Source organism: Botryllus schlosseri, chromosome 7 (genome assembly GCF_051294905.1).
Source record: "Botryllus schlosseri isolate E-star chromosome 7, Bs_hap1, whole genome shotgun sequence".
Taxonomy (NCBI): domain Eukaryota; kingdom Metazoa; phylum Chordata; class Ascidiacea; order Stolidobranchia; family Styelidae; genus Botryllus; species Botryllus schlosseri.
Genome location: NC_137242.1, coordinates 15195030 through 15213063, shown reverse-complemented (window position 1 = coordinate 15213063; position 18034 = coordinate 15195030). Strand labels below are relative to the sequence as shown.

Genomic DNA, 18034 nt, shown 5'->3' with positions numbered 1-18034 from the left:
TATTCCTTAAAATGGAGACCTGCTCGATGCTCATCAACACTAAAAAGACGGTTTGACGGTTGACTTCATTAAAAAGAAATATTTAGTGCTTGTTACGCGTACGATGTGAATGGCGTGAGAAGGTCCTACAGCTGCATTGTCGAACCCAGTAATTTTCAAAATCTGGTGTGTTGATAGGGCAGACGCATTGACCGAGTGTGGTGATATAGAAGATGTTGGATCTTGTGTTTTTGCAACTTAGCCGACATTAGTTGTATCGCGTATATCTATGCTTGCTGAATCCAGCTTTCTTCGTCGTGACGGAACCGTAACCGAGCTATTTCTTGATGCTGTCATCGGTACATTTGACTATAGTTTGAGACGTTTCGTACTTTGCCGTGTATATTTGACATAATTCTGAGTATTTTGGGGATCTTTATATGGGACGGTGATGTAGCAGTTGTACTATAAATTTATTATTCATGACCATGGTCACTATTCGTGGCGTTGTCTGTTGCTGTGTGCCATATGTTTATACCTCTATCTTGCACAGACTTCGTGTCGGGCGATCATAGGGCTATTGACAGGAGACCGTTGGCCTATGTCAGGGTTGTAACCAAAGTCACAAGTCAATCTCACTTTCATTGTTTTAACTCGAGTCATTTTCTCATCAACACCGAGTCCAAGTCAGTGAGCAGAGGATCGAGTCCTAGTCATTGTGTTGACTGCTCAGTTCCCAGTGAAAGTCTTGTTAAATCCACCTTTTGTACCTCTATTTGGTGATATCGAATGGTTCGCATTTTTAATATACTAATTTTCCTCACATTTAGCAGTTTCTCGCAATGTTGGGATCAAATCACTACCTTCGAGTCATTGCACATTTTGACTTGAGTCAAGTCAATCGATTTTCGAAGGTGACTCGAGTCAAGTTAAGTCACTTGATTTTTGGTGGTGACTCGAGTTAAGTCACAATTCAAGTCAAATTGCCTTTTCGAGGTATGAGGCGTTATTACGTAATTGTATTTTGCTAGCTGTCTGAAATACAGATTGAGTGGTCATTGATTTTGAACTGATGAAGGAATATATAGTTAACATGCACACAAGTAAGGCGCTGTATCGCTCACCTATAAGTAGCACTAACAAACTACGTAATTGCATAGCCTCAGTTTATAGTAACCAGCCAAAATAGAGAATAGAGAGACGAATTAGTCAGATGCAATACATTACCCTTTTGCAAATTGATATGATACAGCTCGAGCCTGCGCCAATGGTTGAGGACTATATAAACTATTTTCGAATTCAATTTCAATAAAACACGAGGTTTGGTTAAGTTAAGAACACAGAACAGAGATAGGCATTTTTCTATTAAACTACTTTACTAAAGTCTAGTTTACGACAACGTAGGCTGTAAGCTTCGATTAGTTCGTTTGCGATCTATATATTTGTGAGAGAAGTATGGAGGCTCAGTAAAACGCACGATCATTGAATGATTGGTCGCTCTCACGGGCTACACCAGCGTTACGCGAACAATCCGAACATATGCCAGATACAGTGATTTTTATCGACACTGATTACTTGATGACTTGAAATTGCAGGGTTGTAATGACTCGAGTCACGATTTTCGAATGACTCGAGTCGAGTCATTTTCTCAAAATACGGAAATGACTCGACTCGAGTCAATCTGTGTATTGACTCGACTTGGACTCGAGTCATTGCGCATGACTCGAAGCAAGTCATTGACTCGAGATTCAGACAGCCAAGACCGACATTTCATTGTAATTTTGAAGCCAACACATTATTGGGATTTCGTTTGTTGGTACTGGTGCTTGAAAATGCGACCAGAAACTGCTAAAAGTGAGGAAAATTGATATATTATAAATGCGAACCATTCAATATCACCAAACAGAGTTAAAAAAGTGGGTTTAGGAAGACTTTAACTGGAAACTGAGCAGTCACCACAATGACTTGGACTCGGACTCGAGTCATAATACCATGACTCGGACTCTATCCTCTGTTCGCTGACTCGGACTTGACTCGGTGGGAATTGAAAATGACTCGACTTGACTCGAGTAAAAAATATTAAAGTGAGATTGACTTGTGACTCGGAGCCTTGTGACTTGGTTACAACCCTGTGAAATTGACTCGTGAATTTTGCTCCGAGTCACGAGTCAATCCACATTTATGATACGCCGATCTAATGCCGCAACGTAGTTCTGTTGTTATTGCATCTACCAGACCATCTCTCCGCATCGCCCTGCCGCTGAAATCACATCTCAACCTTTAACAGTTAACCCTACATAAGAATGCGAATAAGAACAATTTCTATTCATTAACGCTTTTATTTACAAAATATATTCAACCACGAACCTTTCAACCACCACATCTGTATTAAAATATATTGAAACTCTCATGTTCCGCAAAATTTTCCTAACAGTGCTACAAAACTTGCTACAGATATCTAAAATTAACTTGTGTGGGTATCGGGTGTAACTCCTTTGAGATAGTAGATCCAAGATAGGCTAGTTCCCGAACCGGGACCCGCTGATCTCACGCAAGATATAGTTAGCTTCGCCGTGACAGCTCTGCCCGGGGTAGGTCCTCCGTCGAACGTCACGGATATGTTGTGGGTCTTTTTCGATCTGATGGCTTCGCCAGGCTTCACATTGAACAACGGGTTGTCAACCTGTGCAGAAAAGAACGACCGATTCAGATTTATGAACAGGAATACTTGGTAATGGATTTCAAGCTTTGCTTGCGATGGGAGCTGAGGATGTTGTTGCCGGCCATTAAACGGCTTGTGCCATCCTAAATTGGGAGTTCTCTTGTGTAAGCATTGAGAATCCATTCATTTATATTCAGTTTACGCTGAATGTAGATATGGTCGAGGAGTCGCATTCTTTTAGCAGTTTTCGTAGGAGATGGGTGCTTTCGAAATTACAGGATGCATTATCACGACTAAAGGAAAATCACTGACGTCACTACAGATAGATAGATTCTCCAGTAAATGATTTTGAATTCTCCATAAATTGATTATTTGAGTTTCTTAATAATAGTTTTATAACAATATTCTACAACAGAGTTACCCAACTTTTTTACGCCGTCGCCTCCTTTGAAAATTTTAGAAACTCACTGCCCCGTATTATATTCAAACCTTCGATTTTATTTTTAAAAAAGCATCATTTTAATTAAAAAACTGATGTGAACATTTATGCTGTTTATGATGTTCATGGTGTTTCGACTACATTGGTCATTTTACACCAGGCCAATTATGATTCCATATTTACCGACCTGTAGCACGGCCAACTTGGCGAGGAGGAGACTAGATACACTTCCAACACCTAGGTAGGAATTCTGGAGTCTATCTCGGTCGGACTCGAAGCCGCAAACCATTAGCGCTGCAGCTGTGGAACGTACCACCACACTATCTCGCCACCGCACACAATTATAGTGAAGTGGAAATAGAGATGATAAACTTTAAAATTTGTTTAGAAGGTTTTCATGGCCCTCGAAAAAGGCTTAAGGCCCTCTAGGGAGCATGGCCCAGAGGTTGGTGCACCTCTCACTCGCAATTTTATAATTACAATACATACCAAAAACTACTATGCAACATACAGAAAGTATTTTGTTTACAGGGCCCGGTGTATGGAGTTAATTTAGAAAAGAAAAAAATAATCAATGAACTTGCAAATAGTTTCAACAAAATCAAGTAACACGGATCACTTGATACCACGCCTTGATCAGATATTTAATGGGATCCTGGTGGCTAATAAAGCCATCTCATGGTTGGGTAAACTTCTTAAAAACGGTTTGAAGGAGATTGAAGACGTATGCGAGATGGCCTCTGGGTTAGGCACGACTTCCCAAGATGTCGGTATAAAAATCGGAAAGAGAAATGGCCAGTAAGATATTGAGCTTGAGCATATTATATTGATGTAATCGGCATGCATTTCAAGCACCGGTTTAGGAAGTTGTCAACCAGATTAAGCATAATCTCCTCAGGGAGATTGTAGCCAATTTAGTCGCTTACAATACGACTTGCACGCTGCATGGGATATTTTGTACTGTAGCACGGACCCCCGCTACGCTCCAAACTAGCAACCAGCTAACGAGTTATTAACGAGGCGATAACTGATCGCCAAAGTGAAGGTGATCCGCAAAAGAAACAACACACGATTAGCGTGTAAGTTGGGGTGAGTAGCATCTCCAATTACGCGTCGAGATATATCTCGCCCGGGCCAGACTCGCAGCGAACGCTTAACGACGTGTCACTTTCTGAAGGGAAATCTATTTCTGAAATCGAAAACAAAACAAAGCATTCAATAACAGACAAGTACAAACAGCGATTGTCGGTTCTTGACGGTGAACGGAGCGCGGTTTGTAGAAGAACTCGACTTCTGACAGCGATGACAAAGTAGCGCGATGTAATTACGGGCCGAGATCTCAGGGAAAATTCGGCAGAAACGGGAAAGTTGTTTTTGCGTACGCAAACTCAATGAGAATTGTTGATTTCTGTAATGCGAATTATGACGATTATAATCGGAAAGGACGGCTATCCATCATCACAGCGTGTCTTTTTGTGCGTTCATGTAATTACCGGAACATTTAAGGACTTGCGATATTTTGAGGTGCGAAAATGAGGACACTTTTTCAGGTTTTCTATAGCAGGCATAAAAACGGGGAATTTACACAGACAATTGTAATTCTAGATGAGTTAGTCCGTTTTTCAGTCAAACTTCGCGACAATACTTGAATAAAACAGTTTCCGCGGGTTGATATTTTTTAGTCCTCGCTGTGTAATCGCCTAATACTCAACTCAAAAAGAGTGGGCGTCCGCCGAACTCAATGATATGAATCGTATTCATAAAGGGGCCCTGCTCTCTCAATATGATGTAGTCTTGAAGTAAAGATATTGTTGCTGAGTGCTGAGTTGATTGTAGGCCTAGTGTATAATATGGTGAACAGCGGACTTGATGACGTCATGGTCGCATCGCTGGCCACCATTTCACCGGATTATTTTCTCGCATTTTGGAAATAAACTTCCGTCGGTCGGTCTGAATACATAGCGACACTCGTGTAATTCATTTGCTTGCAGTTTGAATGCGATGGCTTTCTGAGAAAAAAAATTGCTGGCAATACATTTTAAACTTATATCTTTGATTAAATTTAATATTTAGAGAGCCGTGGCCCTTTAAACAATGTCCAGTATAAGAGTATATAACGGGACAGTAAATGTAAATGTAGTCTCGCCACGTAATCGAAAATTGAAAGAAATGTTATAAATCACTAACCTGGAACGAAAAGACAGTAGTCGACGGGAACACATTCTTGAAAGGCACAGACACCGACGACTTGGCCCGCACGGTAAACGGACCCTGCGGCCTGGGCGGCGTGGACTTGCCCACGAGCGGGAAGATATATTCACCGCCCACCGCGGACGAGACGGTGAGCGTCGCGCGCGAGTCTCCTAGCAGCACGGGCTCGAAATGAACGTCCAGAACGACCTCGGTTCCGGAGCCGGACGAGGCCGGAGCTGAGGTGAGCGATCTGTCGCACGAGTATTCCGAGTTGTCGATCTGGAAAGTGTTACAAACCGATTTTATTGGGTTTCATTGATATGGTAGGATTGTGTCGGAAAGTATCAAGCAAAGTTGTATCAGTGGCAGTCAAAGTATAGTCGGGTTTGCCACTAAACTACATGCAAAAGCAGCGATTTGGAAGGCAGATCAAGATTACTTCAAGCGGTAGCAGGAAAGGAAACCTTTCCTGGTTTGGCTGATAAGTACTCAACCAGGTAGGCTTCAAAAGTAAATATCATACCTGGGTACAGATATAGAGAGGTAGGATACATAAAACATTCGATGAGTACAAAACAATAATTAAATTCGTTTAATATAGGAAAAAAACGAACGCACTGGGCGACAGTAGGCCTACTTCGGCAGCTCGATACACGAAAATCGATTTTAAACTTTATCTGAAGTCGAAGCTTTAAATAAAAAATAAATGTCTGAAGTTCTTTATCCGACTGTTCTGAAGATAATATATTAGTATTCAACAATCATTTCATTAATGCGAACTCAATATTGCTTATGAGTGAAAAAGTAGTTGCGAAAAGTTATTAGCCAGTTTGGTATAATTTCATTACTACGAAGATATACCACGAGCCACTGGAATGGAAGGTCTCGGTATATTTGAATAATAAGGAATAGCCTAATCCACGTTTGGAGACCTACCTTGCAAACGAAGTCCGTCTTTTGCCTCGCGTAATTTTGGAACTTGATGGTGATAGTCTGGTTGCTGCCGAGCGGCGTGTGGAAATAGGTCGTCTTCTCTGGTCCGGCGGGCATGGCTTTCAGGGACAGGTCGTAAACGTAACTGCCCAGGTCCGAGTTGGTGAGAATCAACTTCCCGCTGTATTCGCCCGCCTTCAACGGCTGGTACTCGAAGTGGCAATAGCCCTGCAACCGAACAGAGCATCAGCATGGAGTCTTTTAAGAAAATGTCATTAAATGCAGCATTCAGCGTTAATACTCAGGTAGAAGAGAGAGAGAGAGAGAGAGAGAGAGAGTGTGTGTGTTCTTTATTCGGTCAACCATGAAGCGCCAAATAAGATATGAAATATAATAATTTGAAATTGCCAAACTGACATTAGAAGTGGGTTACTCAGTTATTGAGCATTACGGCTGATGACTGACTTTTTTCAAACTTCACTGGCTACATGATAAAATTTGAAAAAATAGTAGGGACTTATGGTAGTATTTATGGTGGAAATGCTATTTTTTCATATCCAATTCCTTTACTCCTGCATAGTTTTTCTAGACAACCTAAAAATTTCATGGGGTAGCCAGTAAGATTTGAAAACAATTGTTTTAATTTTATTCAATAAAACAGAAACTTTCTCATGCAATAGAAATTCTTCTACAATCTACATGTTGAAATTGTGCTAAATTTGATGTGCGGAGTTTTTATTACTATTAGGTAACCTGAGAATTTTATCAAGTAGCCGGTAAAATTTGAAAAAATAAAGTTATTTTTGTTCAGCCCTTATTGACCATCTCTGCTTGTGAGCCGAGAAAAATATAAACCTCACCTCGGAATTGGCTGGCACCGTAAAATTCGGCGGCAGGTTGATATCCGTGACCTTGCATTCCGTTTGGAAGATCAGCTGGTTCATCAGCGGGTTCTCCAATTTCACAGTGTGCCTGGCGCTGCGTCTGACCGGAGTCTGAAGCTCGATAGTCGATATGACTCCGGGAGCAGTCGCGCGGAACGTGACGTAATAAAACAAGTACTCGCCCGTCGTCTCGTTCTTGAAAAGAATCTGAAACGGACGGTGTACAGTTCTAGGTTTTCCATATCACATTAGAACTAGAATTATAGCTACACAGTTCTTTTCCAAATTAGATTTGATTAGAAAACTACGAAATTAAATCTAGCTCATTCTTACGAGCATTTTATAGGTCAAAATCTTCTGTTTATATCGCCCTACTGATAACCTCTAGATGTGTACTCGTTTGTAAGCCGATATAAGCAACGCACAGATGATCCGGATCATACCGCGAGGCATGCAAATTCTTGATTGCAAATATCAGGTGATGTCACCGATGAAACAATACAATCTCGATAAAATGTAAGCGACATGCTTATTAGTAGAAATCTCACAAAACACTGCACTCAGCATATAATCCGCGCAAACCAAGCCTTAATCTTAAACTCTTGCCCCGCAGCCGCACGGCAAAGTAGCGAGAGATAAGGTTGTGCGGAATACTGTCGAACAGATCTGAATTGGCCGCAATTCTTTTGATGTAATCGCGCGTCGACAAATTCCGCTGCGAGGCCCGACAGTCGCGGAAACATTACAATGTTACAAAACAATGCCGCCGTCAAGCGAAGTTCATATACATCAGGTGTTAGCGCGCGTGTTGTAAATATCAAAACAAATCTATGACTTCGACGGCTTACGGTCGTCGGCCGGCGTCGGTGAAACCTGGAGCGCTTTTTCTCACGAAGATTTTCGCCATCTTGAAGCGGTATCGCATGACATGGACGCTGGTTACATGGGGATTACAGGCATTAACGCTCAACGTCGAAGGTGTTTGGTCGCATTAGTCATTCGCGGGCGAATCGTATCGGAAACGCGTCGACTACAGTGAGATAGGTGACACGAACTTGGACACTTTCATACGAGTAAGCGTGCCGTTTCAAAACTCGACTCAGAAATACAAAAAACGAAAACATCCTAACGCCACGGACTGTATGTAGTATAGAGATATTAAATATTCATAGAACATATCCCACATGGCTTCTAAAACTATGAGACGCGAAATAATATTAAAATCAGTTGTTACGACACACTGATAGGCGTACGGAAAATAAGCCAATTGAATTTAGGATGTAGAAAGGAAAACCCCAATAGCAAGTCTACAGGTTACGAACGCTCGCCTTGTTTCTTCACGTAACTCATTAACCCTTGTTTAGTTCACGTAAATCAGATTAATTACTTTTCCGAAATAAGGTCGCAGACCGTGAAAGTTCGACCAGCCAGTCCATATATAGATGAATTTTCAAACAGCTCGTAACACGAGTTTCCTGTTAGTTCGATCTTATGTACGCAAAGAGATTTCATTTGATTTATATCCATTTGTTTCAAACTCCGCCGTTTGGAGACGCGATTCGTGGGCCGCAAGCTGGATTATCCTTATTAATCCGCGATTTCAGAAGGGCAAACCACTGCAAACAAATTGTGTCTAGTTTCGTTGAAAAACTCCATCGTATTTGGATCGACGAGCGATTTAAAACGCGTGACACGTAATACACAATCATATTCATCCGCAATTTAGATTCCTTAAGTTATAACAAGGTACCGCAAAGCGAACAGCATTCGTTGTGATCAGACCGATTTAATTAGCGTTTTACATCGCCTATAGCCCAGGTGGGTGTCTGAGCTCAAAGACTACGCCAAGTCGTTTCGAAACCTTCTTATCTTTTCATTGTATCGCAGTCTGGTGGTGTATTAAAATGATGAAATTGTAAATAATAAATTGAATTGAATCCCTAATAAGGATGATACGCAATCCGCCGTTATACTTATATCTTATATTAACCCAAAAGTCAGACACGGATTGGATCGGTGGTTATAAGTCGCCGGTGCGCGGACCGCTGTTAGTCTGTGTCAACTTTGCTGCAGATTCGCCAAATATACAGCATTACAACTGATTTAGACACTTTAGAATGTATTGTTTCTGCATAGTGTCGTAATACAGCATTCCTGGTCTACTTTTGGACTTAGCGAACGTCACAATGCTGCAAGTGACGTACCAAACTGATCAAAACCAGCCCACAACTCGTTCAACACCGTTAATATGCGAACGCTGGGAAGATCTTTTAAACAAAATTAGCTAGTATACAATTTAGCGACATTTGGCAGTGTAATAGAGGCTGGTCGCAGTTCTTTCAAAAGCATCCGAACAATTAAAATAATCAGTGGTTTTCAATAGCCTTGCAGAGTGACACGTGTAATATTAAAAAAAACATGAAATCTACCATTAATTTGAAGTTTCTTATATTCTCTTTAAATTTGCATATATTAGTCGATATCACATTTTAGGCTAATTATGATTTTTGACGGTTCACGGGTCCGCAAAATTTGTTTTGAAAAAAGGTTGAGAACCGCTGGATTAGACGATCTCATTGTCAACGCCGTGTATCCAGGATATGACGTAATCCCGTTGCAACGAAAATCGTGTCGAAGCGACACTGTCGCCATGATTGAAGTGCGGGCCATCGGCTAACAATACGTATGTAATCACAGGAAACCCAGAGAAATATATAAACCACCGCTTTTTGTTAGGATTACAAGGATTTTCGTGCGAGATTTATCATCGGCGAAAATAGTGACTGGTTTTTATTTCTGTTGTGTTTTTGTTTGATAGCGAACCGCGTCGATTCTTCCTATCTTTGTTATGACCGTTTGGTCTTGTTCTCGATTCGTTACGAGGTCGCCCACGCCATGATTAATCGGCTACCTGTGTTTAAATCGTGTTAAACATCGCCATATCGCAATTACCCGTATCTGTTTGAAAACCGCGTCGGCGTAGTTTGATCCCGTGTCGCGCAAGGCCGTTGCGTTGAGGGTATGTTCTAAACACGGTCGTTTTTATCTATAAAGCCCGTCGATTTTCGCGGACAGACATTTCACGGGCAAATATAATGGCGTTATCTGCGTCACTACACCTACCGATTCGTGAACAATCTGAACATGTACTTCGAATAAACGTAATCGATAATATCTAGTATTCTACAAATTCAGTATGAATATCAACAGGAAGTCGACGGAATTATCATGACGATACGTTTACACTTGGAACATAGGATGTTTAGAACGAGACCGCTTTTCTTATTCGTGTAAACGGCGTTAATAATATCGCATATCGCGGCTGTGATCAATCTCGAATGGAAATTGAGTAATCGCAACCACGTACTAATTATAAAATTACAATCTAACACCGGGTAAGTTATTATTAACAGTGTGATATGCACACCGAAAGACAGTACTGATATAATCTCGGGTGCAATGTTGGCCGACAGTGATCACGTTCGTTTATATTGAGTACGTGTTTCGACTCTCAAATTAACCGCACTCTAACCTACCTATAAAATATAATTATCTGTGTGTGTACCTATATATGGTTACAATGAAACTTTATCAAATATACCAATATAGGAAATAGAATTTGAATAAATGCAGTCCTGCTTATTACGCGATTAAATTCAATTGAATAGGATTAATAACCTCGCAGAATTTTCGCCTGCCTCCAGGTTTCAGATCTTCAACGTTTAGTACTGTAGCACCACCAATCGCCGGCACAATCATATTATTATAACTGAAACTTGAGTGCTGGTTCTACGGCCGATCATTTGAAAACCATGGCCGGGCAAAATCAAATACGTGCATTATTCTATTAGGAGTCGAGTCCAGTCCAGCATTTGAGAATCACTCATTATGACGCCATTAGAGTACGAATGATCCATTGATCCGCCTTTTATTCGACCGCAGAGAAAATAATTCCAGTTCTGCATCACACAAAGATAATTGAATAGTATATTCATATTGAAATGAAACCCCGAGTATTTTCGGCTGAGTTCGTGTACCACCTGGGAATAGTGCACTGAACGCTCTCTGATTCGAAGTTTCATGCTGGTGACGTCATATTTAGTGATACGATTGTTGATATACAATGTTCTTTCTTATTCTCTACTAGTTGATGACGATTACACCTGACGAGTGTCAGACGAAAATATTCGGGTTTCATTTCAACATGAATATACTTTTCAATCGTAAACTGAAGTTCTGTACCTCCAAGAAGCTCTACGAAGATAATTGTGTATTTTTTCGACCATACCTAGTTCTAGGTTTGCATTTAAAACGAATCGTTGTTTAAAAAACTTTGTTTAAAACATGTTCAGGCATTCGGGCAATAAAGATAATTTGTTAACAGGCAAGAGTAACTGTTTGGCAACGTTTCGGATGTTGGGAATCCCACGACATTGCAAGTGATTGTGTGAAGAACATGAAGACCGTGTCTACATCTTAACCAGAGATGGAGAACGATTGTGATGTACAATGTTCTCTCTAGTTCTCTACTATATGCTGTCGATTACTCCTGACAAGTTTCAGCCGAAAATATTCGGGTTCATTTCAATATGAACTTACTGCTCAATTGTATTTTGAGGTTCCGTGCCTCCAAGAAGCTCTTCAGATGGATAACTAGTAAATTTTCCAAATTGAATTACAATTACAATTATGGCTACAAATTTTTCTCGAAATTACATTGGAATTGAAATTACTGAATTCGCAGAAAAACTTGGAAATTGGATCAATTTCCGCTTCATGAAGGAACGCGACAACAATGAAGTAAAGTTCACATCAAATCATAGTTTCATTCTCATAAGAATGAGAATGGCAAATGTCTGTACACCAAGCTTGGCTTGTTTCGGACTATACAATTCTCCTGTAGCATTTTCAAGAAAACTAGAATTCAGATTAGAATTAGAATTACAGCATAGCAACATTTCGGTCTCTAGTCTCACTAAACAACTAAAATTATCTAGTAACGCAAGCCTGGTGTCGACCATGGCCTACTAAAAACACTGTTTTTAGTAGGCCATGTGTCGACATATTAACAATAAATTGACTACGATGAAACAAGGCCCCGCCAAGTAAACCATAGCCGGATACGTTTTGTAAGGAACAGGGGACATGCCGGCCCAATAAAAATGAATGGCAGATATGATCGATGAATATCTGCATTAGTCTTCTAAACGCATCGACAGCACTTTTTCTCAAGGTTGTCGCAGGAACTGACACCGTGCGCCTTATCTCAAACGGAAGATCAGATTGTTTCACGCGCATCGCCCGATCAAAAATCTAAATCGGCAATTTCCTACCGAGTCGGCATTAGAGAAATCAACTAATGGCCTATCAAGATAATGACGCGATAACGCAATAACAAGTCGGCGACATGATATCGTTTTGAACGAGAGATAGCCGATTACGATCGCACGCCAGATAAAAGCGGCCAAGGTTACGAAACGCGATATTTTATTTTGAAATAAGACACGACGCGTTATGACGTGGTAATCGGCCGCGGCACCCGAAATCTAATAGCGTCCTATGATATCTGGCATTATCACCAGTTCAATCTAATAGCCTATCAGCATTAGGTCGGTATTTTGTACAAATAGTGGAAAAAGTAGGGTCGAATTTCAAGACTTAAAAATCCACACGGAGTGCAGAATTATGATGGGAAAATTGGAAAATTGCTGCGATTTACGATAAAACGACCTAAAGAAAACACGTGTAGCGACAAAATTTGTCCAATTGACATTCTATGAGTCCCGAATCATGACGACACGGGTCGAATAGCGTGTGAACAGGAGGGTAGTAGCATAAACGACCAGAAAGTCGCTATGTTCCAGTCTCTTATCCGCAACAATCAAGGTTATAATCGACTATATATTTTCGCACAGATTCCCGATGCTATCGCGCCAAACGCATATCAAAAGCCCGCGGTAGCTGCAATTACGAGTTTGCTCCGTGGGAGCGACCCACGAGTCAAGCGAAATTCGCAGATTACAGCTCCACATATCCTATCACACACGACGGCTATCTGGCAGAGGTACACTAGGTCACGTTGCAGTGAATTTGTCATGTTCAATTGCCACTTGGTGAAGTCGGCACTTAGCGGCCCCTAAACCTAATCCTAACCTCCTCCCACCCTAACACCGATACATTAATACATACATACTAACATACACACATCAGAACTTTCGCTTATATGCAGGGTAACACTAATTTTCGTATTTAATAAGACAATATGGATACATGGGCTTCATAATAATGATAGTCATTAGTCATTACTAGGGCAAGTTTTTGCAACTTTTGCAACTTTTTTTTACAGCTTCCTAAATACTCATAAGTCACGTAGTACCGGTACGGGGTTTTAAGGTGTAAGAAGGAATCTTATATTGCAACTTTTTCTCAATTTTCTCATGAAACTTTTTGCAACTTTTTCGATTCTTCGTGCTATTTCTTGCAAGTTTTTCGGTTTTTCGTGCAACTTTTTTGGATTTTTCTTGCAACTAACTTTTTACTGTAAATATTTGGTTCTGATTTGACGTACATTCGGGCTAGACCGGCGAAAATTATATTTTCACCGGATCAGTTTTTTCACGCTATTGATTTTGTTGATTCGTCAACACTGAGTTTTGCTACAGTGTCTTGGATACGGATCGATTCGAGTATCTCGTACCCTAATAATTGCAAGGAACTTGTCCATAAATGCAAATTTTTAGTGTAACTTTTGTGAAAAATAAATTCAACTTTTTACTGCAACTTTTGTGAAAAATAAATACAAATTTCAAAGGATTTGACTGCCACAAAAACTTGCCCTAGTAATGACATTTCTCTTGCCAAATTCACCAAGTGCCGAATTCAATATGCCTCACTCGCCAATTGCAATAGATCACAAGTCAGGTTCACATTCAGTGCAACATCGCCTTCCGTATTTGTTAATACAATATCGATGCATCGCTTTCATAATAACAACAGTTATTGAATTTCCAATGTCAAATTCACCAATTGCCAATTCCCTGATGAACGATACAAGTAATCGAGTATGGTGGGTTTTCAATAATTTCACTTGTTACTCAATTGATAGCCTTTAGACTGCACCCGAATCTGATCGCAACAGCTTTTTAAAGCCGAATTACAAACATATACTAGTTTAATCTCACCGAATATTGAGAGTGGGTTTTCGATAGAATGCACATTAGCAAACGAACACAGTACCCCATAATGCGACTAAGGTCAAAATCTCAGTTGCATTCGATTGGTTCAAGTTACCTTTGCGCCGAAAGTTCCCTCTTTGTGGGCGTAAAAATGCAGCTTGTAATCCCTCTTCACGGATCCCGGCACGTCGATGTAATCCAAGCCCTTCATGGTCGTGCCGGAGTCGAGTTTATCCGGCTTGATCATTTCCACGGTGACCTTGAATCTGGAGGAAACACATTGCAGATAACATACACATGAGATGCACAAATCCACAAGTTCTTAACCAGGGTCCCGTGGACCCCTTCGGGGTTCGAGGGAACCAAAGCAGTGGGTACGAGATGCATCTAGAGCCCAGACTTCTATTGCAAACCAGCAAAAAGTGGAACAGTATGCGTGCAGATTTTCTCGAAATTTTCTTCGGGCTGTGCGCTATTTCATATCAGTGTTCTGTTTGATTCTTATATAGATACCATCGGAAGTGGTCTTGAAAAACTTGAGTACATTGTAAACGGGTTTGCTTGATTGGGGAATTCTGTTTAAAAATGAATTTTTCAAGTGTTCACGTTTGTGGTCATAACTTCCGCAAGGTAGATGCTAGCCTAATGACCCAAATATTGCTAGAAAGGGCATGAAATTTCCTTTCCAAATATGGCCTTTATGTTGAGCCATGGCATACACCCCAAGAGTCCCCAACCTCAAACACCTATCAAAATTTTGTCACCCCTTAGTATTGTTTGAAATGTTACCATGTTTGAGGCCAGAACGGGCAACGAAAACGATTCATATCCCCATTGTCACTTTTCAACCATTATTCAAATCGCGTCTCCGTATTGCAGCCGAGAGAGCGACCAAACGGAAAATACGCACGCCTTTTTTCGCGAAACCACAACGTAACATATCTCGCTTATTTCGCCCCACGTATCGCGGGCAAATCTACATTTTAAATTCGAAATCATGACTGCAGCCGTCTAAATACGCACGACCGACACAAACAAACTTCACAAAACGTGCACAATTTCACCGTGGCGACACGCGGAACACACAGAGATACGAGCAAAACTAATCGTACCAGGTGTGTAAATCAAGGTTAACGTTGTATGGTTACAAGACAGTCGATTGTGACGGAACAGCGCGCGCATCAATGCGAGTAATCTAATGGCGGACATGCCTACCGCAGCTAGTGAATTAACGTGCCGACATATTGTATCTAATGGCGATCTGATTGGAGCCGGTTCCAAATACTAGGAGTCGGCATGTCATATTTTTTCAATCGTGAATTGTAAATGTGCGTGTTTCTGATGTGTAAACAACGGTAGAAGGTCGATCGGTTGTACATCAAAGTTTGTTCGTGTATGATCATGATCGTCGATCGTGAATCACTTGTGAATTCAATTAATCAACAACAATAGAATCTGTAAAGATCACGCATTCGGTGACATCTTCAATTTTTGTGATGATCCGATAACGCAATTGTTCCGATGTTGCCCGTAATCGACGAATACATCTCGATACAGCAATAAATCGCGAGCGGATACGTCACCGCTATTCTGAGGTGACATTGGAAGGTTTGGAATTTACTGGATGTCGTAAAAATAAAGATTTTCGTGACCCACGGATGTTGAAATACTCGGTTATAAATATTCGAAGGCTTGGGGTTATTTGAGTTGCGAGGCGGAGGACACGGGTAACGCAGGACTTCGCATTCTGAAAAATCTGATGCCAACACAAATATGCCAACCACACAATTCCGAATGAGGTTAGTTATGGAGTTTTTCGCAGCACTCAAGTGAGTTATGCGTAATTTCACTACGAACCCATTTTTAGGCAACACTCCCTGTTATTTACACATTTTATTACGAAAGTCCTAGAACAGTAGTTCTCAACCTTTTTGTCTTCGCGGACCCCCTTTGAACCGTCACGAGCCCCCAGTTTTAGTCCAAATTTAGCTCGATTATCGTGCAGCCGTCATTTGTCTTGTGCAGATATTTACTGTAGGCTAGTGATAGGCAGCAATAAGAAGACATGAATTAACATTACACTATTTTTGTAGAAATTGGTAAGGCTTTTAATATTTCACAGCAAATTCTGTAGCAGCATTTCTTGAAATACGTGACCGCATCTGGAATATCCGAGCCATCGATTCGATATATGAACGAGTGCAGAAAATCCATTTCCACAATGATAGGTAGTGGCGAATGTATTAAAAACATGTAACGCTTCCGAAGACACTTTTGGGTATGATTGCAATTCGCAACATATATGGCACCAGAAATGAGAAACATATTTTTAATGAACATAAAACGTCCAACCTTGTCATTGCTATCTAGAGAAGCTCATCTTGAAGCCATTCTGGAATAGCGGTTATGTATATCACAAGAAAAAATAAATTTTTGCAAACACTTTTTTTTCCAAAACCTGACAGAACATTTCTAAACAGCAATATGATTGTATCAAGGCAATTTGCAATTTGACAATTAAAATAAGTTTGCACATGCAGTAAAATATTTCGTCTCAGATGGCCATTCTGTTCATGTGAGTCCTAAAGTTTTAGTAGTTACGATGCGAAACTGTCTCGTGATTTCTTTAATAGAAATATTCCTATGCTGCCAATTATAGGCGCAGAAGCCTGTCTAAAGGGTTATTTACGGATGCTAATCGTTGTAATTCATACACGTATTCCAGGAGTTGATTAAAACGTCCGAGTCCGATTCAAATGAGGATAGCTGGCTGACTCGGAGAACAGCAACATACAACCGATTGAACGTAATCACGTAGGACGAAAGTAAGTTTTTTTTGCGACAACGTAAATAACCAACAATTTGTGGTTCGCAGACGCTTTCTATAGCGGTTAGAACGGCCTGTATCAGAAGGCTTGATTACAAATGATTGCTATAAGACGAACGCAATTGAAGATTACCAAATAACATGCGTATTCGCAAACATTTCTAATCGTATATTGAGCAGAAATTTGAGGGGTTGCTTCCAGGCTGATTACTTTTACCAGCTTCGCTTAAGAATTATATGACAATACATTAGGGCTGCATTATATAAACAAACATAGTGCATAAACACGTAAAGGCGAAATGCATACCAATACTTCAAAACCCACAGTGTCTTTTAAGTGTGGTCTGTGCAAAATGCGCCAATCGAAAGAATTCAGATTAGTTAGCTTAGCGCTTAGCGTCGACCGTAATATTGGCGGAGCGAATGTCAAGGCCTGTTGACATTACACGCGGTTTAGCTGATACTTACGACGCGCGGAAAATCGCCGTTTGTACGCGAGGCGGGTTGTGAACTCTGCGGAGCACCGCAAAATTCGTATGACATCAAATTCCATGAGCTAACACGCTTCTGACGCGGAGACAGATTAAACGGGCCGCAATGCACACCGCCAATGCACACAGAAGAATGCACGGATTATGCTCACGTCGGAAAATAAACAGAGAATTGTAATTCATTTTTCCGTTTATCATTTGCGTGCCAAGATGAAATCTGGCGATAAAAGATTACAACGCTTCGGACATTGCGTGTGATTGATGTTTAGTTAGGATTATTACATTTGTCTTGCTTGTGTACGGTCAGATTTTCAATAACGACAATAAACAACGGCGGATCAATTCGTGGGCGCATTCGGGACATGACCTCGACTTTGAGCGTACCTCGCCAAATAAAACACGCAGTGGGTCTCAATAGAGATAACATGTAAATTAATAATATTATGGAACG

General features: G+C 40.7%; 1 protein-coding gene across 4 annotated transcripts in view; it reads right to left on the bottom strand.

The window, feature by feature from the left end:
- Positions 1–2298: 2298 nt before the first annotated feature.
- LOC145442391 (hydrocephalus-inducing protein homolog) overlaps positions 2299–18034 on the bottom strand; it is a 106530-nt gene continuing 90794 nt past the window's right edge. For all 4 annotated transcript variants that reach the window (XM_080320286.1, XM_080320287.1, XM_080320288.1 and 1 more), the window contains 5 exons: positions 14381–14531; positions 7067–7297; positions 6210–6434; positions 5268–5552; positions 2299–2662 (listed from right to left, as the gene is read on the bottom strand). In XM_080320286.1, coding sequence (XP_080176412.1) covers positions 2444–2662; positions 5268–5552; positions 6210–6434; positions 7067–7297; positions 14381–14531 — 1111 coding nt within the window. In that variant the 3' untranslated portion in view covers positions 2299–2443. The remainder of the gene's footprint in view (positions 2663–5267; positions 5553–6209; positions 6435–7066; positions 7298–14380; positions 14532–18034) is intronic.